General features: G+C 47.9%; 1 protein-coding gene across 17 annotated transcripts in view; it reads right to left on the bottom strand.

Annotated features, from left to right (window-relative positions):
- Gtf2i (general transcription factor IIi) overlaps positions 1-24,707 on the bottom strand; it is a 73,703-nt gene that overhangs the window by 19,833 nt on the left and 29,163 nt on the right. For 4 of the 17 annotated variants that reach the window (XM_052168934.1, XM_052168933.1, XM_052168931.1 and 1 more), the window contains 9 exons: positions 20,796-20,873; positions 17,702-17,761; positions 16,027-16,083; positions 14,137-14,199; positions 8,090-8,203; positions 7,072-7,137; positions 4,998-5,181; positions 2,494-2,552; positions 1,156-1,227 (listed from right to left, as the gene is read on the bottom strand). In XM_052168934.1, coding sequence (XP_052024894.1) covers positions 1,156-1,227; positions 2,494-2,552; positions 4,998-5,181; positions 7,072-7,137; positions 8,090-8,203; positions 14,137-14,199; positions 16,027-16,083; positions 17,702-17,761; positions 20,796-20,873 — 753 coding nt within the window. Of the gene's footprint in view, positions 1-1,155; positions 1,228-2,493; positions 2,553-4,997; positions 5,182-7,071; positions 7,138-8,089; positions 8,204-14,136; positions 14,200-16,021; positions 16,084-17,701; positions 17,762-20,795; positions 20,874-24,707 lie in introns of those variants that run through there. The other 13 variants (XM_052168935.1, XM_052168937.1, XM_052168939.1 and 10 more) reach the window with 8 other exon arrangements.

The raw sequence follows: 24,707 nt of genomic DNA, 5'->3' as shown, positions 1-24,707 counted from the left end.
ACAGAGTGCCAGGGCATCCCAAACCCTCCGGCCTCCGTGGCACCATGCCTCCGTGGCACCATGCCTCCCAGTGGTGTGCAGACACACGTGCAGGCAGAACAGCAATACACCATCGGATCCCTCTTTAAGGGACTGCAAAGTTAACAAACCTTTCTGTTCTAAACAGAAAGTGTCCAAATGTGCAAGGCTCAAAGCACGGCAGCTCACACCTTTAGTTTAGGGTATGCCTGGGCTACAGAGCCAGCAAGGGCTACATATCATCCTTAAACAATAAAAGCAAAATAAAACCAACACCCGACCCAGCGTGTGGGGATGTGGGGGATACTGCCTAGCATGCATGAAGCCCCCAGATCCACTCCCAGGATCCCATAAACGCAGTAGTCAATTGTGCCTCTAATCCCAGCACTCAGAGGCACAGGCGGGTGGGTCTCTGAGCTGGAGACTAGCCTGATCTACAAACCATCTGGTAGTGAGACTGTCTCAAAACAACAAAAACACTAACAAAACAGTAACAAACAGCAAAAATCAAAACTAAATAAACACTAAAAGCCAAGATAACCTAAAACAGGGTCACGGCGACGCTAGGAGGCCAGTGGGCAGATGTATGTCCTGGCCCTGATGTCCTCCTCACTGTGTGTCTCACAGAAGAGGACTGACCTAGCATCTGCAGGTGTGAGCTAGAGCATTTGTCCAAGGTGAGCCAAGCCCGACCAGCCCCGCACGGAAAGAAAAGTGAAAGGAAAAACACTCAAGGTTTAGTCTATTGTCTTCTATAGAGTTTTTAAAACTTCTTAAAATTAGTTTTTACTAAAAGCAAGAAAAACATTAGTTAAGTTGAATCATCTCCTTGCATTCCTAAAATGAAGTAACTCCTAACAACAAAACAAAACAAATAGACAAACGAGATCAAAGAGCATCCGGAGCCTCGGCACCAGAGCTCGCTGGCTCTGAGGACCCAGGCTCAGCTGAGGCTCACCAGACTGCCTGTAAGTTTAGTTCTAAGAGACATAACTGACACCCTCTTCTGGCTTCCGTGGACACCTACCTGCACACATGTCAAGTCTCCCCCCCACATACAATACACACATACTCACATATATAGCTTCTTTTAAAAAGTACTCTGTAATGTTGACTTTGGGGAAGGAACCTACTTACCGAATTTCTTGCAGAAGAGCTGGTCAACCATCTTCCTCAGCTTGGTGATTCGAGCATACCACTCCTCCTTCACTGGGGGGAGGGGGAGGGGAAGAGGGAGGGGGGAGGCACACATTTGCGGGGTTAGCAGCTTTTCCTTACTCCAACCCAAGGAACACAAAATAAACTACAATTTCCTTTTTGTGTCCTGAATTAGATGAATTGATGAGCCTTTATCCAATTAACAAATGCAGACTTTACAATACACTTTTTAGTTAATTTACTTCATTAGCCCTGGCTAGACCTGCCTGCTCTATCCTCCATGTACTGGGATTACAAGCACGGCCAGGCATGACACATGGAACACATGTCCAGTCTGCCCAGAAACGCACGCAGTATGTGTACCCACCTCTGTGTCACACCTTCTATAGATAGGACACAAGACTACACATACCCTAGAAGATGGAATCTTTTTTTTTTAAGATTGATTTATTTATTATATGTAAGTACACTGTAGCTGTCCTCAGACACCCCAGAAGAGGGCATTAGATCTCATTGCAGATGGTTGTGAGCCACCATGTGGTTGCTGGGATTTGAACTCAGGACCTTTGGAAGAACAGTCAGTGCTCTTAACCACTGAGCCATCTCTCCAGCCCTGGAAGAGGGAATCTCAATGGAGGATTGCCCATGTCCTACTGGAAGGCTGGGCTATGTAGGCCATTCTCCCAAGCCCACTGTGGGTGGTGCCATCCCTAACAAGTGGGTCTATGCAGTGTAAGAGGCCAAGAGAAGCCAGCCAGAGGAAGGAAGCATCCTTCCTAGTGTCCACTTCAGTGTCTTCTTCCAGCTCCTGCCTTGCCTTCCCTCGTGATGGACTAAGTCCCATCCTCTTGGTCAGTGTTTATCATAGCAACAAGGAAAGTCTTAGAGCGCTGGCTTTAGAGCACAGCCTCCTATCTATCTACGGTTATGAAGAGAACTGTGCTGCTCTTCTAGGAGTACTAGCATTCTGGAATGCTTGTTCTGTAACCACTTGTAGCTGCTAGTCAAAGGTATATTCCCTTTTTCCTTCAAAGATTTTTTTACAAATTTATTTTATGTATGTGAGTGCTCTGTTTTCATATATACCATGGAATCAGATTCCATGCAGATGGTTGTGAGGCAGGAGTGGTTGCTGGGGATTGAACTCAGGAACTCGGAAAGAACAGCTAGTGCTCTTAACCGCTGAACCATCTCTGCGGCCCCAACAGTGTCTTTCTTTATGAGGACATCAACCTAAAAAGGAGGCTGTCCTGCACCGACCGAGTGGTCGCAATTCCCATGCGATTGGCCACGGCTGACTGGAGGCCAGAGACCCACCTCCTGACGCCGGCTTATCAAGCTGTAAGTCTTCCCGTGTTGAGTTCAGAAGCTCGTGTCTGAAAGAGAGAGTTAGATGGTGAGGACTTGCCAGGCAGTGTGTAGCATGGAGGCAAACACAGCACACATGTGCTCAATCGTCAAGACAGACTGCACGCCAGCACAGCCAGACCAACTTCAGAACCTCTCGAGAGCAGAAAGGGCAAAGTGTCTCAAAAGACGCTTCGTGTGCTCACAGTGAAAGAGGTAACTTGCTACAGGGAATTTAAGTATTTTACAGTAACATAATTTTATATTAGATTCAAAAACTATTTTGTTGTTTGTTTGTTTTTAAAGCTCCACATATATCCAACAATTTTATGTGCAGTGCCGGAGGTGTTCTATTTTTCTGAACAATCAAACAACCCACAAAACACATGATCCCCCAGGCACACAGCCCCATGGCTCCCGACCAGGGTGGAGACCAGGAGGAGTCCAGCAGTCCTGACAGGCACAGGAGTGGGGAGGGAAGCAGGCCGGCGGGCACGGTGCTGAAGGACGGTGGGCTGTGATATAAAGTCCGCCCTGGAATTCTCTGGACAGGCAAAGCAGTCAGCTCTCCCGACACTAGGGGCACTGCCCTGTGACCTGTGGCCCCTCCCCTGATTAGGACTTTCTAAAGTAAAGGGCTTCAGTGCATTCTTCAGCCTGAAATAAACTTTCAGAACTTCACTTCCTTTATACCTTTCTGAAACAGGGCCTCCCTAGTAGCCCAGGCTGACCTGGAACTATGTAGACCAGGCTGGCCTCACACTCGCAAAGATCCTCTTGTCTCTGCCTCTTGAATGGAGAGGCTACAGGTTGTGCTACAGAGGCCTGACCGTGCTTCCTGTGCCCGGCACTCTCTCACACCTACTTTGGCTCTGTCTTTTTATTTTACTATTTTTTTTAAGTTACTTTATTTCACATGCTTTGGTGATTTGTCTACATGTTCTTCGAGAAGGTGTTAGGTACCCTTACAGACAGCTGTGAGCTGCATGTGCTTGCTGGGAATTGAACCTGGGTCCTCTGGAAGAGCAGCCAGCGCTTACGCTGCTGAGCCATCTCTCCAGTGCCGGCCTCTCATTTTAAATGTATGCCTGCTACTTTACTTCTGTTTCTGACACGCCATTCCATCTATACCTTTAAAGTGTACATGGAAGATCTTCCCTCCATCTTTTGGATCTGCTTCGATCACTTTACAATGTCCTCTTAGATCTTAAAACTTTGTGCTGCAATCCTGGCCAAGAACTGTGGAACTGGGCTGAGCAGGATTACTCAAGCACAACTGCCACGCACACGCGGCAGCCTGAGTTTGACCCACAGAGCCTTTGTGCCAGTGGGAGGAGAACGGATTCCCAGCACTCTCTAACCTCCTCATGCACGTGCACGCATACACAAAGATAAAGAGGTTAAAGACAGAAACACACACAGACTGCGCGAGTGGCCGCCACCTTAAGCCAGGCACATTAGCTCCACCCCGTCTGACAACCATGCAAGTGAAGGACACCGCTGCGCTTGAAGGACGCCGCCGGGGCTCACATTCGCCTCGCTCTCCCATTCATTCTTCCTTCCAAGCTTTGCTGATTTTAATTTTCCAATGTTATGTTCACGTGCTTTCAATTTTCCAGACTTAGAGTCGTAGTTCTCAACTTTCCTAGTGCTATAACCCTTTAATACAGTTCTTCATGGTGTGATGAACCCCAAACATAATATTATAATTATTTGTTTGTTTTTCAAGACGGGGCTTCTCTGTATAACAGTCCTGGCTGTGACAGAGACCAGGCTGGCCTTGAACTCAGAGATCTGCCTGCCTCTGCTTCCCAAATGCCATAACAGTATTTTTGTCACTACTTCATAATTGTAAATTTGCTGCTGATATGAACTATAATGTGAATATTTTAGAAATAGAGATTTGCCAAAAGTCACACTCCGATGCTGTGGTGACCTTTGCTGTGGTGACATCGGGGGAGCTCAGCCCTGGTCTGACCTAAGCACACTCGCACACACACTCTGAAGTGGACAACGGCCGCCATGAGGTTGTCTCAGCAAGTGCCCTCTGTAGGCGGAGGACCAGGGCTCAGCCTCTGCAGCCAACCAATGTCAGGTACGCGGTGGCCCGCCTGTAGGTCAAGTCTCAGAGGGCACAGACAGCTACCACAGCAACACGGGATGGACAGACTGGCTCACTGAGGGACTCTGAGAGACCCATCTCTAAAGAGCGCTGTGGAAGCGTGATCTAGCATGCTATCACCCTTGAGGCCTACAAACATACCAACACACACACACACACACACACACACACACACACGCCACGCATCTATGTGTCACAAATGCACACATACAAACACAGATAAGATAAAGAGATATACAATCACTCAAGCTTTGACATACAGACTGTGATTAGTATTTGTTAGCATTAAAAAACAAAACAAACAAAAAACACCAAAACAGACGAGAGGCCCACACGTGTGCACACGCCTTACTTCTTAATGACAAAGCGAATCCTTTCCTTGGCCAGCAGTATCCTCTCAAGGCGAGGGATGCCATAGGTCGACGGCCTTCTGAAGGGAATCCCTTCGGGAAGCCCTTCTACATAAAGGTCCTCCACGTGGGACTGGAAAAGGGGGTACGGGATCGCCACCGGGCCTTTGGCTTTGATAGCTTGAGCTTTAGGAGGAAAAGAGAGAGGGAAGGTCATTACAAGACAAGGCTCTGCGGAACTCCACAACAGAATGACAGGCAACTCGCAACGCTGCTCTGTCTTCCTAAGTTAGCCACAGTGGGTAGGATTCGTATTACAAACACGGAACTGTGGGGTTTACAGAACATAAGCATTTGTTATCTAGGACCGAGCTTCTAGCAGGATTTCTCTCCTATAACAAAATGGGAAACATTCTTGATCTGCCTCATTTATGGTAACGGCCATTTCTTTACCCAAGGGTAAAACAATGCAGCCCTTAGAGACCATGTCCTCCAGGCTGTACCCAGGGTCACCAAATACAGAGTCCCCGTCGCACCAGCATCGCTGTCAGCTGGTGTCCTGCACTAACGTTTCACCCGCATCAAACAGGTCAGCAGAGGAGAGGGACAGAGTGTGAACTTTGCTAATCCCGTAACACAAGTACCAAGTCTACACAGCACAGTGAGAATTCCTCCCACCGGGCCAGTCACCACTGAAGCTGCTTTCAGTGTGAAAACATGGTCATTATGACAATTTCACAGCAGCTGACTCACAATTATTTCCTTACACACAAAAGAATCTTGGTTTGTGGCCATGGTGGTGATTCAGGGAGGCAGAGGCAGGAGAATCTCTGTGAGTTCCATGTTAGCCTGGTTTACACGGTGAGCCTTTGCCACAAGCAAATAAAACAATCCAATAAATGACAGTCTCAAGGAAGCCTTCGTCTTAAGCTGTTGCGGAGCACAGGGCCAGAGAACTCCCGTTACACTCAGAACAGGGCTAATTAGACGTGCCAGCAGAGAGAGCAAGCGCGACACTGCCCCAGCCAGCATCCCGCCTGGACGGCGCTCTCTTCAGTCCTCGTGCCACTAGAGCAGGTGACAGGCAGCACACGGCACCCCGCCTGCTGTGACCTGCCTGCTGTGCCTCACCACTTCCACGTGGACTGTCTGCCTTTCCTCCCTTGAGACAGGTGAATTAAAAGCACAAGCTAGGGCCTAACACAACGTGGGAGGAGCGCTAAGGGAGCCGTAAGCAAGTGAAGGAAACTATGAAACATCAGCCAGTTTTTAATTATTATTATTATTATTATTATTATATTTTAACTCTGGACTTTCACTGAAGATCTCAACCACAGTTAAGGGATGTAAGTGGGGCTGAGGAGATGACACGGTGGTCAAGCACTGTGGCTCCTGCACAGGTTCAGTTCCCAGTATGCACTGAAGCTTACAACGATCTCTGCACAGGGCACACAGAACACACATGCACGCACCCAAAACACTGATACATCTAATATAAAAATAAATGTTTTCAGAAAAGTTTCCAAGAGCCAAGATCGACAAAGTCTAAATCTGTGAGTATGTATCTGAGGCAGGCATGGTGGCCGGCACCTTTAACGCTGCCTCCGTGAGCTGGGGCGAGTCTGGCAATCAGAGCCACACAGGGGGACTCTGTCTCAAAAAAAAAAAAAAAAAAGAAAGAAAGAAAAAAGAAAAGAAAAGAGAAAACAAAAAAAGCATGAAGTGGTGTGTGTGTGTGTGTTATGCACGTGTGCTGCTTCCACTTACTGGTAATCTGGAAACTGTTTCTTTTTTTTTTTTTTTTTTTTTTTTTTGGTTTTTAGGATTTGGTTTTTTGGAGACACGGTTTCTCTGTATAGCCCTGGCTGTCCTGGAACTCGCTCTGTAGACCAGGCTGGCCTCGAACTCAGAAATCCGCCTGTCTCTGCCTCCCAGAGTGCTGGGATTATGGAAACTGTTTCAATACACCCTACACATACAAGGGACTTGGAGGAAGCAAGGAAGGCTTAACGCCCTGGCAGACCTGCCGGCCTGGTCTGGGCAAGGACCTGAAATGCACGGCCGGTGCAGACATACCATATTTTCTTTCGAACAACTCTTCGACTTGTTTCCGTAGGTCAGTGATGCGCGCGTTCCATTTCTCTGAAAACGAGAGGGAGCCATTTTTAGTACCCAGGGCAGCTAGGCACTTGGTGCTCTCCAGAGCAGACAACCTCAGTCAGTCGGGGGTTTTCCTGCCTCCCCTGGATCCTCAAGGGTCTTTCCTTTTTCTGTGGTTTTGGGGGACAGCTGGAGACAGAAGGACATTTGAAACTTGTTTTTAGAACAGTCCACAGCCTAGCCCGCATCTTTGGAGCTTTTAAATTTCTGAAGATTGGTGATCAGAAAAGACCGTCCAATTAGACATCACAAAACAGCAGCAAAAACAAAAGTGAGAGAGCTGGGCGGTGGTGGCACACGCCTGTAATCCCAGCACTCTGGGAGGCAGAGGCAGGCGGATTTCTAAATTCGAGGCCAGCCTGGTCTACGAGTGAGTTCCAGGACAGCCAGGGCTGTACAGAGAAACCCTGTTTCCAAAAAACCAAATCCCCCCCCAAAAAAATACCAAAAAGAAAAAAAAGAAAAAAAGAAAGAAAGAAAAAAAAAGAAAAAAGAAAGAGAGAGAGAGAGAGAGGCGTACACAGGCCCTCTGGGACCCCTCCTAACGCCAGTTAGCTGTGGAAAGGCAAGGCTTTATTGGGAGGTGGCTGCAACTTCCACAAGATGCTGAAAAAGATTAAACTCACATACACACAAACTCCAACTGGCAGAGCACTGGCCTACATCTCTCCCAAGTGGAACAAGACGAAGAAATTTTCAAACTACGGGCCACAAATCTAACTCACCCCTGGTAAGTACTCGGTCCCTTAGACACGGCAACAGAATAATACTGAAAACTAATGGGGACTACCTTGGAAAATGAAGGTTTCACTGCTTCGAAGGATAATGGGGGCGCCAAATGCAGTCTACTCCCCATGACTCACGGACCTACTGACCCACTGACCTCTCTGACGTCATTGCCCGCCCCCCTGGCCTCCCCGCTGCCCACGCTTACCGAAGTTGAACTCCCTCACTTTGCGCTTGCCTGCGTTGACGGGCTCCGGGACTGGCGGGGGCGGGGGCGGCTCACTGCTCTTCGGCCTCTTGGTGGGTGGAGAGTAATCATCATCTTGAGAGAGAAAGCCTTCGTTACTGCAGGAAGCAGCAGCTGGGCAAGTGTGGCCACTTCCTACGCGACCTCGCCACAGCTCCTCGCTGCACCCCTGCCCGCTGAGCCTGCCCGGGCCAGCTGCTCATCCCCTCTGTTTCTCCCCTAAGAATTTTCATGGCTGGAGTTATGCTCACCGTCAAGCGTTTTGAGGAAAAAGGTTTTAATGGAGGCAGCTAATTCACTATAACAGTACATGCATGTTATAAAGAAAAAATGGAAGCGGATGAAAGGCTAAGCTTACGAAGGACTCCGATGGCCACAAACCAGGGGAGGGGAAAGGGGGAGGGGAGCGGCAGGGGCGGGCCGGGTCAAACCCGCAATCGTTTCTGTTAGGTGTTTTTTTTCTTTTAGTTTAATATATGTTTCTTTGGGGGCCTGTGGCATTGGGCTCTCCCCTAAAGCACCAGCCTTTCTTTGCTGTGACTTGCGATGAGGTGGTTTTAAACTTAGGATCCTCCTGCCTCAGCTTCCTAAGCACCAGGGCTGCCTCGTGCACCAAGCTGACTCTGTAAATGTTTTCAATAGCACGCCGTTTCCAGAAAGAAGGAACCAGAGATGTTGACGCCCTCAACACAGGACCGTGTACTGACACCCTTCATGATGCAAGCCCAGGCGAGCACACGTGTGAAGTGCATGCTTGCTCTCTCCATGCACCCCACGCTGGAGTGGGGGATGCCTGGCCCACGCAAGAAGAGCCACCAGCACCCTGAGGTCACCACACCGAAGCTGCCAGCTCTAACATCTGCAGATAGAGCTCACAGAATCTTTACAAACGTAGTGTAAGTTGTCAGAGGCAGCGGTGTACACCTTAATCCTAGAACTTGGGAGGCAGAGACAGGGGAGTATCTGTCAGTTCTAAGCCAGCCAGGGCTACTCAATGAGACCTTGTCTTAGAAAGGAAAAAAGAAAAAAGAAAACAGAGATGATGTAAGCAAGAAGGACAACTCTAGGTCTTCCTCAGCTATATAGCAAGCTCAAGGCCGGCCTGGGCCTTGTGACCGGACAGAAGGTAAATCAATAGTACAGAATAGAAAGAATTACTATTTAGGGACAACAGCTATCAGAAACGACCATTCAAATAGAAATTATTAAAATATTAAGCTAATTATTTTAAGGTGTAATTGTTATTCTCAAATAGACTTTTTAAGAAAAGTCAAAAAAATTGAAGCCGGGTGTGGTGGCTCAAGCCTGTAATCTCAGCCAGATGTCACATTTGAGGCTAGGCTGGGTTTCCGCAAAGAGAGGAAACCAGGCATCAGGGCACATGTCCGTGGTCCTAGCACAGTGACAGATTGCAAGTTCAAGGCCAGCCTGGGCCACATTAGACACTGTCTTATTTTTTAAAAAAGAAAAAGGCTGGGCTGGGCGCACGCCTTTAATCCCAGCTCTTGGGGGGCAGAGGCAGGTGGATTTCTGAGTTCGAGAGTTCAGCCTGGTCTATAGAGTTCCAGGATAGCCAGGGCTACACAGAGAAACCCTGTCTCGAGAACCCCCCCCCCCAAAAAAAAATTTAAAAAAAAAAAGAAAGAAAAGAAAAGAAAAAGGAAACAGGGAGGCCAGGTGGTGTCTCAAACTCAGGTTGACTTTGGGCTTTACTCTTTTTACTAGGCCCCTGAAAAGATGGTCTGTTTCAAACCCAGACTGAGGGAAAACAGCCAGGCAGATTTTCTTCCATGTCAAGAGGTCACTTCTTGGGCTGGGTATAGTTAGCTCACACCTTTAAACCCAGCCCTTGGGAGGCAGAGACAGGAGGATCTATGAGTTCAAAGCCAGCCTAATCAACAAAACGAGTTCCAGGCCAGTCAGAGCTATGTAGAGAGACCCTGTCTAAAAGAACAAAACACAAAAAACAAAAAGCCACTCAGTTAAGACCCATTTAAGAATACAAGACAGTTGGGCAGTGGTGGTGCATATCTTTAATCCCAGCCCGCAGGAGGCAGAGGCAGGAGTTCCAGGACTCTGTGTGTGTGTGTGTGTGTGTGTGTGTGTGTGTGTGTGTGTGGTGTGGTGTGTATACACACATGCAAGAACAAGATATTCTGATGGTTTATGAAGATAATGAATTGGACATGAACTAACAAAAACTACAAAATTATTTAAAACATCGTCTGGCTGTGCTCTCCTGTGATAAACGAGGCTTCAGCACCAAATACCACCATGGGGCTGGAGGTGTGGCTCAGCCATAAAGCAGCTGCTCATGGAAGTCCCTAGCCAGGCTGCTGGGCGGTGTCTCCTGTCTTCCCTATGGAGCCAAACCATAACCTGTCACTTTGCACTGGGTCCTCTCTGGTTATGCGTGAACTGTTTCAAGCACTCGTTAAGTCCTGGCTAGTCGAGTACCGACAAACTCAACAGCGGCCTCAATGGCTTCCACCCTCCCTGCCCAAGGCAGGGCCTCCTTCCCATGCTACCCTGCTCTCAGACTGCGTCACACAGTGGCCGTGCAGCCTCAAGGGGATGGGTATAAGCGGTTGCAGCTCCAGGCAAGCAGTGTGCTGGGCAGGGGTCTCACCAGGCACACATATGGCTCTCATGTTGGCGGAGCTGAGGAATTTGTATGTGTCCTGCTGCAGGCTTCGATTACCCGATTGGGCCAATGCCCTCAGCATTAATTAAAAAAAAAAAAAAAGCCATGCCTGGAAGGTGACATCCTACCCCCTACTGTCACCCTAAGCTTCCTAAGGACAGCACAGAGCTGGAGAACCCCACTCTCATTTGTAAGTAATCAGGTGATCAGGTGACTGTTTCTGGGCCCCCAGTCAAGTGGGTGGCACACCAAGTTCTGCAGGAACGTGCGTAGGTGCACAGTGAACGAGCCACCAGATGAACCACAAGCACAAATATCTCTGTGGCTTTCAAGAAAGAAAACAGTAACAGAAAAAAATTCCAAGAATGTTCGTCCATGAAAACACAACATGAATCAGAAAACAAATTTACTTTAAAACAAACAACTTCAAGAAAAGTGAAATAAAGTCAAAAGTCAAGATCAGAGGCTGGGCACACAGGAGTGTATGCAAATGACTCACAGTGCTCCAAAGGTTTGGGACCAGGGCTGGTAAAGGCAACTGTGTCACAAGGAAACAGCCTTTCAAAAGCGTCTCTTCATTACCTAGAGAGCCCTCACAAAAACAGAATAAAGCATTTCGAGATCCATCCACGAATCAGTCCAGCTAGGGAGTGATGGAGAGAGTGAGCAAGGGTGTGTGTGTGTGTGTCTGTGTGTGTGCGCGCGCGCCTACATCCCACCCACCCCGACCCCCCACATGAGCTGTCCAGCCTCTGGTGATCACACAGCAACGCTGGGGTTTAGAGTAGGTGCGACAAATATCCAACAACTTCAGTGTACATATCAAAGGAAGTGGCCATCCAACCTAACCCCAAACAAGCTCAACGTTTAAGAAATTGAGGTTTGCATGGTCGGATCACTCCAAAGCGTGCCAGACCTGTGTTGTTCCAGAGCTGAGCTGCTAAGGTCTGCCCCTAGTCACAAACAAGAGCACACTGTAAAATCCCAACAAGGCTTGGTTTTTTCCTCCCTTATTATCTTCTTTTTTATAAATTAGATTGGAAACTTAGAAAGATAATAACGGGAAAACCTCTGACCCTAGGCAGATGTGCTTATTTTATGTGCATGTTGGTTGCATGATTGTATGTGCGCCACATGCATGCCTGGGGTCCCTGAAGTCCAGAGGAAGACACTGGGTCCTTGCAACAGACGTCTTGGAAGGCTGTCAACAACCTGTGCACCACAGTGCTCCTGACTGCTAAGTCACTGCTGTGGCCCCTGCTTCTCCTCTTAAAAGGCTTCCATCCATGACAGTTGGGGACCTTTTTCAGTCCCTTCAGTTTGTTTATGTGGTTTTAGTGCTATAAGACAGGATTTACTTTGCAGGCAATCTTAATATGGCCACTATACCAATGTGGCGCCAAGTGTAGTGGCGCAGACCTTTAATCCCGGTAACCAGGAGGCAGAAGCCAGTGAGTGGATCTGTGTGAGTTTGACACCAGCTGGTCTACATATTAAGTTTCAGGATATCCAGGGCTACATAAAAAGAACTTGTCTCAAAAAAAAAAAAAAAATTAAAAAAAAGAACCCAGCGGTGGCAATGCACACCAGAAGGCAGCACTCAGAAGGCAGGTGCAAGTGGCAGACCTAGTCTACAGAGCGAGTTCCAGGGCTACACAGAGAAACCATGTCCCAAAATACTAGGGAAAAAAAATCCCCAAAACTCCAATACTGAAAACCCAATTTGGTTCTTTATCTTATCCAAAGTTTTAATTCTATAATTCAAAAAAGCACCTACTTTTCTCATTTCTATCTAAAGAACAAGGCTGATTTACATGTTTATAGTTTTCTAGAAGCTAATTAGGGTTTTTAAATTTAAAATGTACACTTCATTCATTCATTTATTGTATGTGTTTGGGGACACTGAGAGCAGGAGCTGGGTCTCTTCGGCTGTGGGGTCCCGGGGATTGAACTCAGGTCATCAGGCTTGGTGACAAGTGCCTTGGCCAGCTGAGCCACTTGGCCAGCCCTTAATGCTTTTTAACTAAAGGTGACAAAATTTCAATTCTTCAACTGACCATAAAAATTTCAAACTAGCTTTCAGGTTAATAAAACCGTGTTAGTGAGAGACAAGCCTGTGTATTAATAAGCTGGAAGCAGCACGGAGTGTGATGAGGGTCTCCTTGACGAGGGTCAAAGCCATCAAGCAGATCGCATCTTCGACACAATGGACACACAAGGACAGAGGGGCAGAGAGAGGGAGACAGAGCACACCCAAGCCCCCAAACCATGGGAAGCTATGCTGTGGCCAGGGAAAGCACTGCCAGCTGTGTGGGGCCAGGCCGGGGCGGGGCCAGGCCATGAGTGTAGTGACAAAGGTCTGTCATCGTAACACGTCTGTCTGAGGCAAAGCCGCAGATACCCACACAGACACGTGTATCAATCACCTATCGGCAATGGACCCCGAGGTTGTCAGGGGAAGGGCGGTTAAGGGCACTCCCAGAGGCTGCTGGGAGACATGGGGACTGAAGGGAGGAAGGGCCTCAGTGACAGTGTGTATCTTTAGTCCAGCACCTGACAACAGAGGCAGGCAGACCTCAGGAGTTCAAGGTCAGCCTGGACTACAAAACAGTTTGAGGACAGCCAAGGCCTCATCGTGAGACCTCACCCTAGAAAAGAAGTTAAAATATTCAAGGCGCACGCCTTTAACCTCAGCACCTGGGGGGCAGGGGCAAAAGGACCTCTGTGAGTCCCAGGTCAGCCTGGTCTACAGACAAAGTTCCAGGCCAGGCAGGGCTACAAGGTGAGACCCTGTCTCAAAACAAAACAAAAGGAAAAAAAAAATCAACTAGGGGTAAGGCAACTTAGCTAATGGGGATTATTTTAAAATTTAAAATATTTGTAAGCACTGGTTCCAAACATTTTCAAAAGACAAATAGTGTATTATCTGTAAAGGAGGACTGGGGGTGGGGTGGAGGGGGGGGAGCAGCTTGCTTTAAAAGTTACTGACCAAATGTGACAGCATATGGTTCCTACAAGATTGAGGCCATCCTGGGCAGCCTGTTCTCCCCTTTGCAGACTGAGATTGGGGGGTGGGGTGGGGGGCTTCAGCCTTCCTTAAATTCCTTGTATCATAGCCCAAAAGATCCTGGAATCTGCCTCTGTGTGTGGATCTACATTTAGATTTGTTTGTTTTTGTTTGTTCTCGATCACTACTGCACAGCTGTTGCCCCAGCGCACCCAGCGCGATGGGGAGCCCTGCTGGGGTGTGGGCTGCTCCGTCCCCAGCTCCCTACAGATGGATGAGACGCATACTCAGTGTGACTGTGACGTAGATGCTCATGACCAGAAGGGAACTCTTGGAATCGAGGCTTACGTAACTAACCTTCAATGGTCACCTCAACTTCAGGGTCCTCACTGGTCTCTGAAGGGACATGATGAGTAGAATCTTGAAAAAAATAAAATTCTAAAATGACAATCATTATTCAGCATATCCATGTGCGCCAACACTTACTGCCTGGGATTCCAAAAGCGGCCTACAATCAAATGCAGCTGGCGTTTGAATGCATTTCATGTTCATTAGGAATATTTGACCCTTGATTATAACTGGGGATGAGAAAAAACAAATGTAGAAAATCCTGGAAAATGTTCAGATAATTACCAAGTTACCTGCTTCGGTGGACTCGAGGGCCCCATGTTCTTGGAGGAATGCAGTGACAGCAAACTCACAACTGTTTCCTCGCTCTAACTGGAGGACGCCAGCTGCAGCGAACAAAACTGCTCTCTAGCCTGGACCCTGGCGCCCTGCTCCTAGCAGTGGCTTAGACAGGTAAATGCAGAGGAGACCGTCACAACAAGGGAGAGCCGGCGACGGCCATGCGTGGCTGCAGCTGACTCAGTCAGTGTGAGTCCTCCCTCTGAGGCTCGTGTTATTACACAAAAACGCACATCCACGGAAGGAAGGTTAGTGCTGGGCGCAGCATTCCGGTTAGCTCATTAGCTCTTTTATTCTGCAAAGGTTGAGAGATGAACTGATTGGTCAAAGATGATGTCCGCTGCTGTCAGTACCGACTAGAGAGCAGAAAGAAGCCAAGTGCACTCTATCAGCTGGTGACACCGGGACACAGCAGCAAGGATTTCGTCAGAAACAAGTCTCCCAAGACCTAGTCTGTGCTGACAGACTCGTGAAACTGTGAAGCAGTCTAGGTGCTGGATGACCAGGCAGGTCCTATCAGAGGCCTGCTAACAGCAATGTGCCCACCTAAGGCCTACCACAGAGGGCCATCAGATAAATCACCCCCGAGCCCACCAGCGAGCTCACCACAAAGTCAATCACATATGAAGAACATCGCAAGTATTTCTTTTTGTTTTATTGTTCTGAGACAGGGTCTCACCATGTAGCCCAGGCTGGCCTCAAACTCACAGGTGATCCTCCTGCCTCAGCCTCCCAAGTGCTGGGATAACAAGTGTGCGCTACCACACCAAGCCAGATCATCAACATGTCTGAGAGAAAACGGATTCCTACTAAAAAGCCTCGCTACTTCTGCAGCTGAGTGTGCAAAGATCAGCCTATGTGTTTGTTAGGCTCACCCCTGCCCACTAGGAGAAGGTCAAAGGTCAAATTCATCATTTCTTAATTAAAACGAACCAACATACAGAGAAATGCAAAGCTGCAGGACCAATCCCCACCCCCCATGCTCTAATGAGAGGAGCACAGCTTCTGAAGCCAGAGCAGCCCCCTCAGCTGCTCTCTCCTCAGAGGGCTCCAGGCTGAGGGAGGGCCTGGTGGCCAGCAGAGCGGCAGCCACTCCTGAGGCAGCTGTGGGCGTGACAGCGGTAAAAAGACGGAAATCTTCTCAGTCACCAAGTATATCTTATCTGTTGCCCTACCAACAAACTGGGCATGGCAGATAGGACACTCTAAAATTAAATAGAAAACAACCAGGATCGTTTTAATACTAAAATGTTGAAAAAAAAAAAACAAAACAAAAAAAACAAAAAAACGGGAGCTCTTTATCCTCAGTGTACTTCCAATACAGAAGGCATCAGCAAGAGCATCTCGGACAGGCAGCCAGGCCCAGTGCCGTTAGCACAGGAGAGGCACCGACCGACCGACCAACTGACTGACCGACTGACCGACGCCTCCTCCCTGAGAAGGAGCGTGTGGGCCGTGAAGGCCTACAACAGCACCATTTCATCTCCAAAGAGCAGCTGTTGGGAGTTACCATCTGAAGAGCAGCAGATGCAGAAAAATCTAAGTCCCTTCTTTCCTAACCTTCTGCTGGCACTTCCACTTCCGCTCCCTCGGTGCCTTCTGAGGAGTGGTGGCTTCCTAAAAAGAAAATGGAGAGTATATACTAAACCAGTAAAAAAAAAAAAAAAAAAAAAAAAAAAAAAAAAACTAACACTACAAGAAGAAAAACTAGTGACCATATAATTTAATATAATAAAATACAAAAAAGATTTTTTTAAACTCAGTTATAAAATCAAACAATGTTTTCTAACTCAGAAAAATAACTTTTCTATTTGGAAGCTGAAAACTTCTGGAAGTACAAACACCCAGAACGACACTATGCAGAGCTGAGGACTTGGTATTGTCACTGCCACCACATGCCACCTTGCTGAGGGATCCTGGGATCTGAGAAGCAGTTACAGCCCAGGTACTGTGCTCGGCTGCCAAAGACTCACAATCATAGACTTCAAATCACAAGAAACCCTTTCTTTGCCTAGATACTTAAGGTATGTCAAAAAATAAGCAAACGCAAGGCTGTTTGTGGAATGTTCTCTCTTTTCCTCTGGTAGGAGCTATGTACACTAATTCAATCAAAACTGTACTCTAAACACTTGAAACTTCAGAGACGATTTTTAGTTTCAGGAACTAAGCTGCCTGCTTCTGAACACGGAGCCTACAGCCAGCCCCGTCGCCAGGCAGCCAGGGAGGGCAGTGCATCCCACCACAGCGAGGGGACCAGGCCCAGGACGAGGGCAGCCAGCCTAGAGGCAGCCCCCAAGTGCACCATCTCTCAGTGCTGAGGCTGGGGGTGGGCGGCAGGTCTGCCAGCTGTGCTCGCTCGCTCGCTCGCAGGGGACATGCTCAGCGCCAGCCCTCACGGTGCCAAGCGGAGGCAGAGTCGCTGTGGCGCAGTGCTCGGGCCGCCATGCTGCCTGCCGGTCGGTCTCGGGTCGCCCACTCGCAGCTGAGGGCAGCCCTCGGTGCCTCCGCTACACTCTCCTCCCTTTTTACCTCAACGTCAGCACTTATGGAGCTGTGAATTCTCGGACTGCATAACGTCAAATGAAACAAACCATGAGACGGGGGCGTGGCCGGCGGGGGGGCGGGGATACTGAGTGCAGGCAGGGAAGCTGCTCATGCACACTAGGAACCCTGGGTGACCCTCTGCTCTAGTCAAATCTACAGAAATGACAGGCACAACTATTTACAGTATACAGTAATGTGAAAGAAAAGAAACCTCATGAGATCCAAGCCAGAGGGGACAAAGGAAAAGCCTCCACTAACAGGTCTGAAAAAGTCTGGAGCAAAGCACAAAAGTTACCCAAAGAGTCATTTAAGAGGCACAGGGATTTACAAGAGGTAGTTTGCAATCCTTCCCAAAGCTCAGCCTCACCACGGCCTTATCACTATCCACATTGCTAACCCGACAGTAACGACCTCACTATGCTGATAAAGGTATAAAGTGTACTTTACCTTCATGGGAAAGTGTGTCATGTACCCATTTCGACATTCATTACTAGATTCACAAAAGGGAAAATTGGTTTTTGAAAATTTTGCTTGTGAAGTTCATTTATGTTTAAAAAAAAAAAGGCCAATACATTTTTTCCTTTTCCATTTGGAAAAGTAATATAGTTATAATTATTTAAACAGTCTGTCCAATACAAAGAGACATTACACACGAACAGGATGCGGGCGAGCACAAGTGGAAAGGCGATACCTTGCAAGGCCTTCGAAAGGGGGAGCTTTTCATCAACATCATCAGAGTCAGAAGGGCCTGCTTTGGAATACAAAGATAAGCTTCAAAAGGCATTTCAAAGCACATGGTGTCACATTAGTGGGTATCTGGGCGAGGTGTATGGAATGATGGCCTTTTGAGGAATAGAAACAGGCGAAAAGATGACGTTAGTCAATGGCCTTGTGGATGGGAAAGGCATGCTGGGCGGAGGTCTATGCAGCGGTTACTGGGGTGACTGACTGGATGGTATGGAAATGGAAACTGTGGCATGTCAGCAATGGAGGCTCTGAGGGGCTCAAAGGAGGCCAGGGCAGGCTGCTCGCGCATGCCCGGAGGGAGCCCAGGGCAGGCTGCTCGCGCATGCCCGGAGGGAGCCCAGGGCAGGCTGCTCGCGCATGCCCGGAGGGAGCCCAGGGCTGGCTGCTCGCGCATGCCTAGTGCTTGCTTCTTCCTTCACTTCAGAAAGACGCAAAGCTTCTACGTCTTCAGGCTTTCCGAGTGACACACACAAGCAGTAAGTGGTGTCGACAACCACAGCCGCACACAACAAACCGCCAGACAGGATTGACGGACTCCCAGTCCAGAATACTTTTTATTACGCTAACAAGTGTTTCCTTTAGTAAAGGTATTTTGAAAGCATGTGATAACAAAAGGGTTATTACTTGGGAGAGACAAAGGGGGTTCGGGTGCACACAGGGAAGAGAGACAAAACAGCCACAGGGTCATGGTCCAAGTGAGATACACACACACAGATGAAGATGGCGGAATGAAAGTCAGTTCACTAAGGAACATGCAGCACGGGGCCAGGGACCCCAAAGTCACAGCTCTAGGCAACACATGTCAGTACGGGTGCAGTGCTCATGGGAGACAGAGTCAGCCGAGTGCAGGCTGGCCCGCTACCAGTCTGCCTGGTGCTGGGGACAGAGCCAGGGCTCCCTGAACCTGGTGAGCACCACCCACTGGGCTAACAAGATTTATAATAATTAATCAATTTAAACAAAGCACTACATTCAATGGCTACTCCTTTAACAAAAAACAATTAATAATAAAACCTTTAGCCGGGCGGTGGTGGTGCACGCCTGTAATCCCAGCACTTGGGAGGCAGAGGCATGAGGATTTCTGAGTTCGAGGCCAGCCTGGTCTACAGAGTGAGTTCCAGGACAGCCAGGGCTACACAGAGAAACCCTGTCTCGAAAAACCAAAAAAAAAAAAAAAAAAAAAAAAAAAAAAAAAAAAAAGCCTAAAACAATTAGTAATAAAACAAAGCCTGTAGCGTCAGCCCGCAGCAGAATAAGAAGCCCGAGTTTCAGAAGCTGGGCTCACAGCAGAACCACAGAGCCATAAGAGAACAAAGCACGAGCCCAAACACCACCCCTGAATACATCGCAGGGACATTCTACCCCAATCTTCCGGACGCTGCGACCCTTCAGTACCGTGCCTCATGGGATGGTCACACCCCCAACCATAACATTATTTTTGTTGCTAGTTCATTAACTGTAACTTTGCTACTGTTACGAACTGTCATAAATATCTGTGTTTTATGATGGTCTTAGGTGAAGGGATTATTTGATCCCCAAAGGGATCATAACCTTTGGATTGAGAACTGCTGCAGTTGAAAGCCTCTAAGAGCATAAGACACCAACAACTAGTACCAGCAAGGGGCGTGTCAGAAAGGCGGGGCGCCTTCGGGGTGCAGGTGGCTCAGGCAGGGACACAACACCTACTTACCCAGCAGCTCCAGAACAAAAAGGGGAGTGTGAAAGGAAGAAAGATCAGAGAGAGAGGGGGAGGGAGGGAGGGAGAGAGAGAGAGAGAGAGAGAGAGAGAGAGAGAGAGAGAGAGAGAGAGAGAGAGAAAGGGGGGATACTAAACGCTCAGGAGGAGGAGCGGGAGGATAGAAGCTAAAAGCCATCGAGAGCCCCATGGGGAACTTGAGGTGAGACCCACGACGCCCTGACCCAAGCTAGACAAACTAGCGCTCTATGCAATGACTGCACACTAATGAGAATCAGGTTAGGAGTGGGGGCGGGGCGGGGGGGGGGGCGCATGCCTCGAACCCAGCACTCAGGAGGCAGAGGTGTGTAGATCTCTGCGTTTGAGGCCAGCCTGGTCTACAGAAAGAGTACCAGGACAGCCAGAGCCACATAATAGAGACCTGCTTCAAAAACCACCAAATAAAGAAAATGTCACCTTCCCAGTGTGGGACAGGGAGGAGGGGAAGACATACTCACAGCAGGCAATGAAGAAGATGCCAATTTAGAAAACACTAGAGCTGGGGCTCTTCTGTGTGAACGAGCAGTCTGCCTGCTAAGGCTTTGCTCACAGGAGGAAGGCACTAACACCCAAGCCTAGCTGCTCTGCAGCACTGCACTCTGAAAACAAAGCCATCCTATCTCAGCTTCAGTGCCAGCGCACAAAGAACATACTGTTCAAAACTAAGTGCACGCAACAGAACAATGCGCCCGACGAGACAGGTCAGGGAAGGAAGGCACTTGCCGCCAAGCCTCGGGAACCAAGTTCGAGTCCCAGGAGCGCACAGTCAAAGGGAAGGCTGACTCCTTACTGTGCCTCCGCCTCCACACATGCCCACTAGGTTGTGTGTGGGTGGCGGTGATTTTCATGAGTGTCACTGACACTAAGCTGTAAATGTACAGCTATCTGCTCACTGAAGGACCATAAAAAAATTACTCCAGGTATTTGTAAAATACTCCATATCCAATAAGGCTTATGACTTTAAGGAAAATCAAGTCTACCAGGCAAGGTCAATCCAGAACTTTGTGAAAAATTCAAGAAGCAGAGACACTGAAGTCGCCACTACAGCGTCTCTGAGGTGAGGTTCCCTGTGTGTGGCTCTGGCTGGCCTTGGCCTCCCGAGTGCTGAGAATACAAGCATGTGCTACCATGAAATGACTAAGACGACCCGGATGACTGACCAGCCGCACAGGTGAAGGTGGGCTAGAGCTCAGTATTCCCGAGGGAAATGGGAACCGGGACCAGGCGCCATGGCAGAGTCTGCACTTGCTGCAAATGCCACCACAGAAGTGTCAGGGAGAGAGACTGCATTAAACGTCCTTACCTTGAATGTTATACTGATAGTAATCGGGGTCTTCTGACTCCTCCTTCACCGTCACAGCGGCCATTTCCAGAGAAATGCCTACAAAACAAGTGACAGGCTCCGGTGTGTCACAGTTCCAGGACACTGTGCACTCAAATCCTCACACATTTATTTTAAAGACTCTGAAAGGACAAATGTTCATTAGGTGGGTGCTGAAGGAGGTCATCTGCAAACCATGGCACACTTTCAGCGACTCACAGGCAGACAGGCAGGCAGGCAGGCAGATAGACAGACAGACAAACAGACCCGCACAAACACCACAGTAAACATCAATCAGCTCTATGGGAAAAGGAGAAAGGGAGGAAGAGCCCTGGCTACCTCACCTCGCTCTGTCAGAGCAGATCAAAGTCACCTTAAAACAGGAGCCTGAAGGACCGAGGGGACCCTGCTCTGCATGGAGAAAACTCCACTGCCTGACAAAGCCAGGATCCCTCAGCACAGAAGGAAGGTCTTGACCATGCCTACACGAGCTGTGTGATTTATACCGTGTGATACCTGAGTGATTTTACCTTGTGACAGGCCTAGCAGCAGCCTCACCACCAAGCACAGATCAAACTCTAAGAGCTGACATTAGAAACCCTCCAGCAGAAGACTAGCTGCAAATCTTTATTGACTTTAGGTTAGACAAATATTTTCTAGGTTAAAAAAAAAAAAAAGAAAGAAAAGCCGAGTGGTGGTGGCGCACGCCTGTAATCCCAGCACTCTGGGAGGCAGAGGCAGGCGGATTTCTGAGTTTGAGGCCAGCCTGGTCTACAGAGTGAGTTCCAGGACAGCCAGGGCTATACAGAGAAACCCTGTCTCAAAAAAAACAAAAACAAAAACAAAAAAACAAAAAAAAAAGAAAGCCTTGTACCTGGTTCAGAGAGATATACCTTTTAATTATAGCACCCAGAAAGGAGACTGAGGGAGGATTAACCACCTGAGCTACAGGACACCCACAGTCACAGAGCCATACTGTCTCAAGATAACGGTAAACCACACAGGGGTGACAGGATGGGGATAGTCCTGTGGAGGAAAGGAAGAGAAAAACCGTAATGACATCTGTGCATGAAGAGGCCACAGGGATGGGGGGGGGGGGGGTGTTAAGAGCATGTCCTGCTTGTACAGAGGTTTGGGGTTCAGTACCCCGCACCCACCTTTAGCAGCTCGCAAATGCCTCTAACTATAGCTCCAGGAAATTTTGACGTCCTCCTCTATAATCTATAAACACTGCACTGAACACATAACCACACATATGCACAGAGACATACAAATACAAAAACTTTTTTGTTGTTGTTGTTTTGCTTTGAAACAGAGTTTCTCTGTGTATCCCTGGCTGTCCTAGAACTTGCTCTATAGACCAAGCTGGCATGGAACTCAGAGATCTGTTTGCTTCTGTCTCTCAAGTCCTTGAGACCAAAAGCATGGGCCACCATCCCAGCTTTAAAATGTCCTTTATTTGGGGGCTGGAGAGATGGCTCAGTGATTAATTAAGAGCAACGACTGCTCTTCCAGAGGTGGCTCACAACCACCTGTAATGGGGTCCGATGCCTTCTTCTGATATGTCTGAAGACAGCTACAATTTAATCATATAAATAAAATAAATCTTTTTTTTTTTTACAAATTGCTTTATTCTCAAAAAAACAAAAACAAAAATTCCTTTATTATATACACCCATCACTTTGAATGCCAAATTTGAAATTTAAGCTTAAAAAAATCTTTAAAGCTCTTGAGTCCTCAACACTATATAAAGAACTATAGATAGCTAAGGAATACTGAGATCAGGAGAAACAGTCTTCTCAGTCAGTACTAAAACATACATACAGTGTAAAACTTTACAAACTGAAAAGGTTATATTTAGGAGTGTGTGTGTGTGTGTGTGTGTGAGAGAGACAGAGAGAGAGAGAGAGAGAGAGAGAGAGAGAGAGAGAGAGAGAGAGAGAGAGAGAGAGAGAGAGAGAGAGAGAACAATGAACAAAGAGGCCATGAAATGTAAAGCGAGCACAGCAGGGTATCTGGAAGGGTTTAGACAGAGGACAGGGAAGAAGAAATGACATAATTAAATTATAACCTCAAAAATAAAAGAAAAATGTAAAATGAATTGAGGCAGACAAAGTAGCACATGTCTTTCATCCCAGCAGAGGGCAGTTCTCTTCGAGTTCAAGGTCAGCCTGGTCTACATAATGTGCTCCAGGACAACACGGACTATATAGAGAGACCCTATCACCAGAAAGAAAGAAGGAAAGAAAGGGAGGGCAGAGGAAGGAAGATAGATAGATAGATAGATAGATAGATAGATAGATAGATAGATAGATAGATAGATAATTAAAGAGTAAAAAATGTTTTAAGGGGCTAGAGAGATGGCTCAGCGATTAAGAGCATTGACTGCTCATCCAGAGGTCCTGAGTTCAAATCCCAGCAATCACATGGTGGCTCACAACCATCTGTAATGGGCATTTGATGCCTTCTTCTGGTGTGTCTGAAGACAGTGACAGTGTATCCACATACATTAAATAAATAAATCTTTAAAAAAATGTTTTAAAATGGAGCTGGAGAGATGGCTCAGCGGTTAAGAGCACTGACTGCTCTTCCAGAGATCCTGAGTTCAATTCCTAGCAACCACATGGTGGCTCCCAACCCTCTGTGATGGGATCTGATGCTCTCACCTAGCATGCAGGCACACATGCAGATAAAGCACTCATATATATTAAATAAATACATAAGTCTTTTAAAAAATATTTTAAAATCTTTTATTTTAAAAAGTGATAACCTTGAAAACATAGACCCTAAAATTTATTGTTAAGTTTCAAAAGAGACCATAAAATTAAAGACCAAGCACAGGATATAAGAAACATCTGCAAGACCATATTTCTGACTTATATCCAAAATCCATACAGAATTTTCAACAACTGGGAAAAGAACAATGAGCACAGGTTAAGAAAGAGAACAGGGCCGAGCAGTGGTGGCGCACGCCTGTAATCCCAGCACTCTGGGAGGCAGAGACAGGCAGATTCTGAGTTTGAAGCCAGCCTGGTCTACAGAGTGAGTTCCAGGACAGCCAGGGCTACACAGAGAAACCCTGTGTCAAAAAAAAAAAAAAAAGAGAGAGAGAGAGAGAGAGAAAGAGAGGGGGGGGAGAGAAGAGAGAGAGGGAGGGAGAGAACAGGATCTGGGCGAGTGACTCCCCGGGTGAGGTACACAGCACGCGGCATCAGGACCCACGTGCGGCTGGCTGCACACGGCAGAGGGTACCTGTAAGCCAGCTCTCTACAGCGCCATGGGAGGCAGAGAGTCCCTGGGCACTCGCAGGTCAGAGAGCACAGTCTGCAGTAGCCACATGCTCAGACCAGCACTTGAGGTTGTTGTCTGATACCAACAGGTATGCTACGCATTCTCTCCTCCCTGTCTGTCTGTCGGTCTGCCTGTCTGTCTGTCTCTCTCTCTCTCACACTCACATACTCACACACACACACACATACCATAAATAAACAGCTATCAAGTTCCTGAAAGAAATGTTCAGCATCATGTCCTGTGAGGAAATGCCAACTGAGGCCACAGGAGGGAGTCTGAGAATGAGCTCGGTGGTTAAGACTCTGCTACACAATCCTGATCATCAGAGCTTGCAGCTCAGAACTCACATCACAAACGACCAAGCCTGCCAACGCCTGCAAACCCAGTTCGGAGGACAGCAGGAACGAGAGACAGATCACTGAGCTTTCAAGCTACCGGCCTGGATTCCAAGAGACCCTGCCTCAAAGGCACAGTTAGAGTAGACAGTGGCTGGCCTCCTCTGGCCTTGGAGCAGGTGCAGACGCAGGTGCACAACCTCCTGCCCCATTCCCACCCAACATACGAGTGTACCATACACTTACATACAGGCACATGAACAACATT

This window comes from Apodemus sylvaticus, chromosome 22 (genome assembly GCF_947179515.1).
Source record: "Apodemus sylvaticus chromosome 22, mApoSyl1.1, whole genome shotgun sequence".
NCBI classification, from domain to species: Eukaryota; Metazoa; Chordata; class Mammalia; order Rodentia; family Muridae; genus Apodemus; species Apodemus sylvaticus.
Note: the sequence above shows the minus strand (reverse complement) of the source record. Positions and strands in the feature narration are given on the sequence as shown.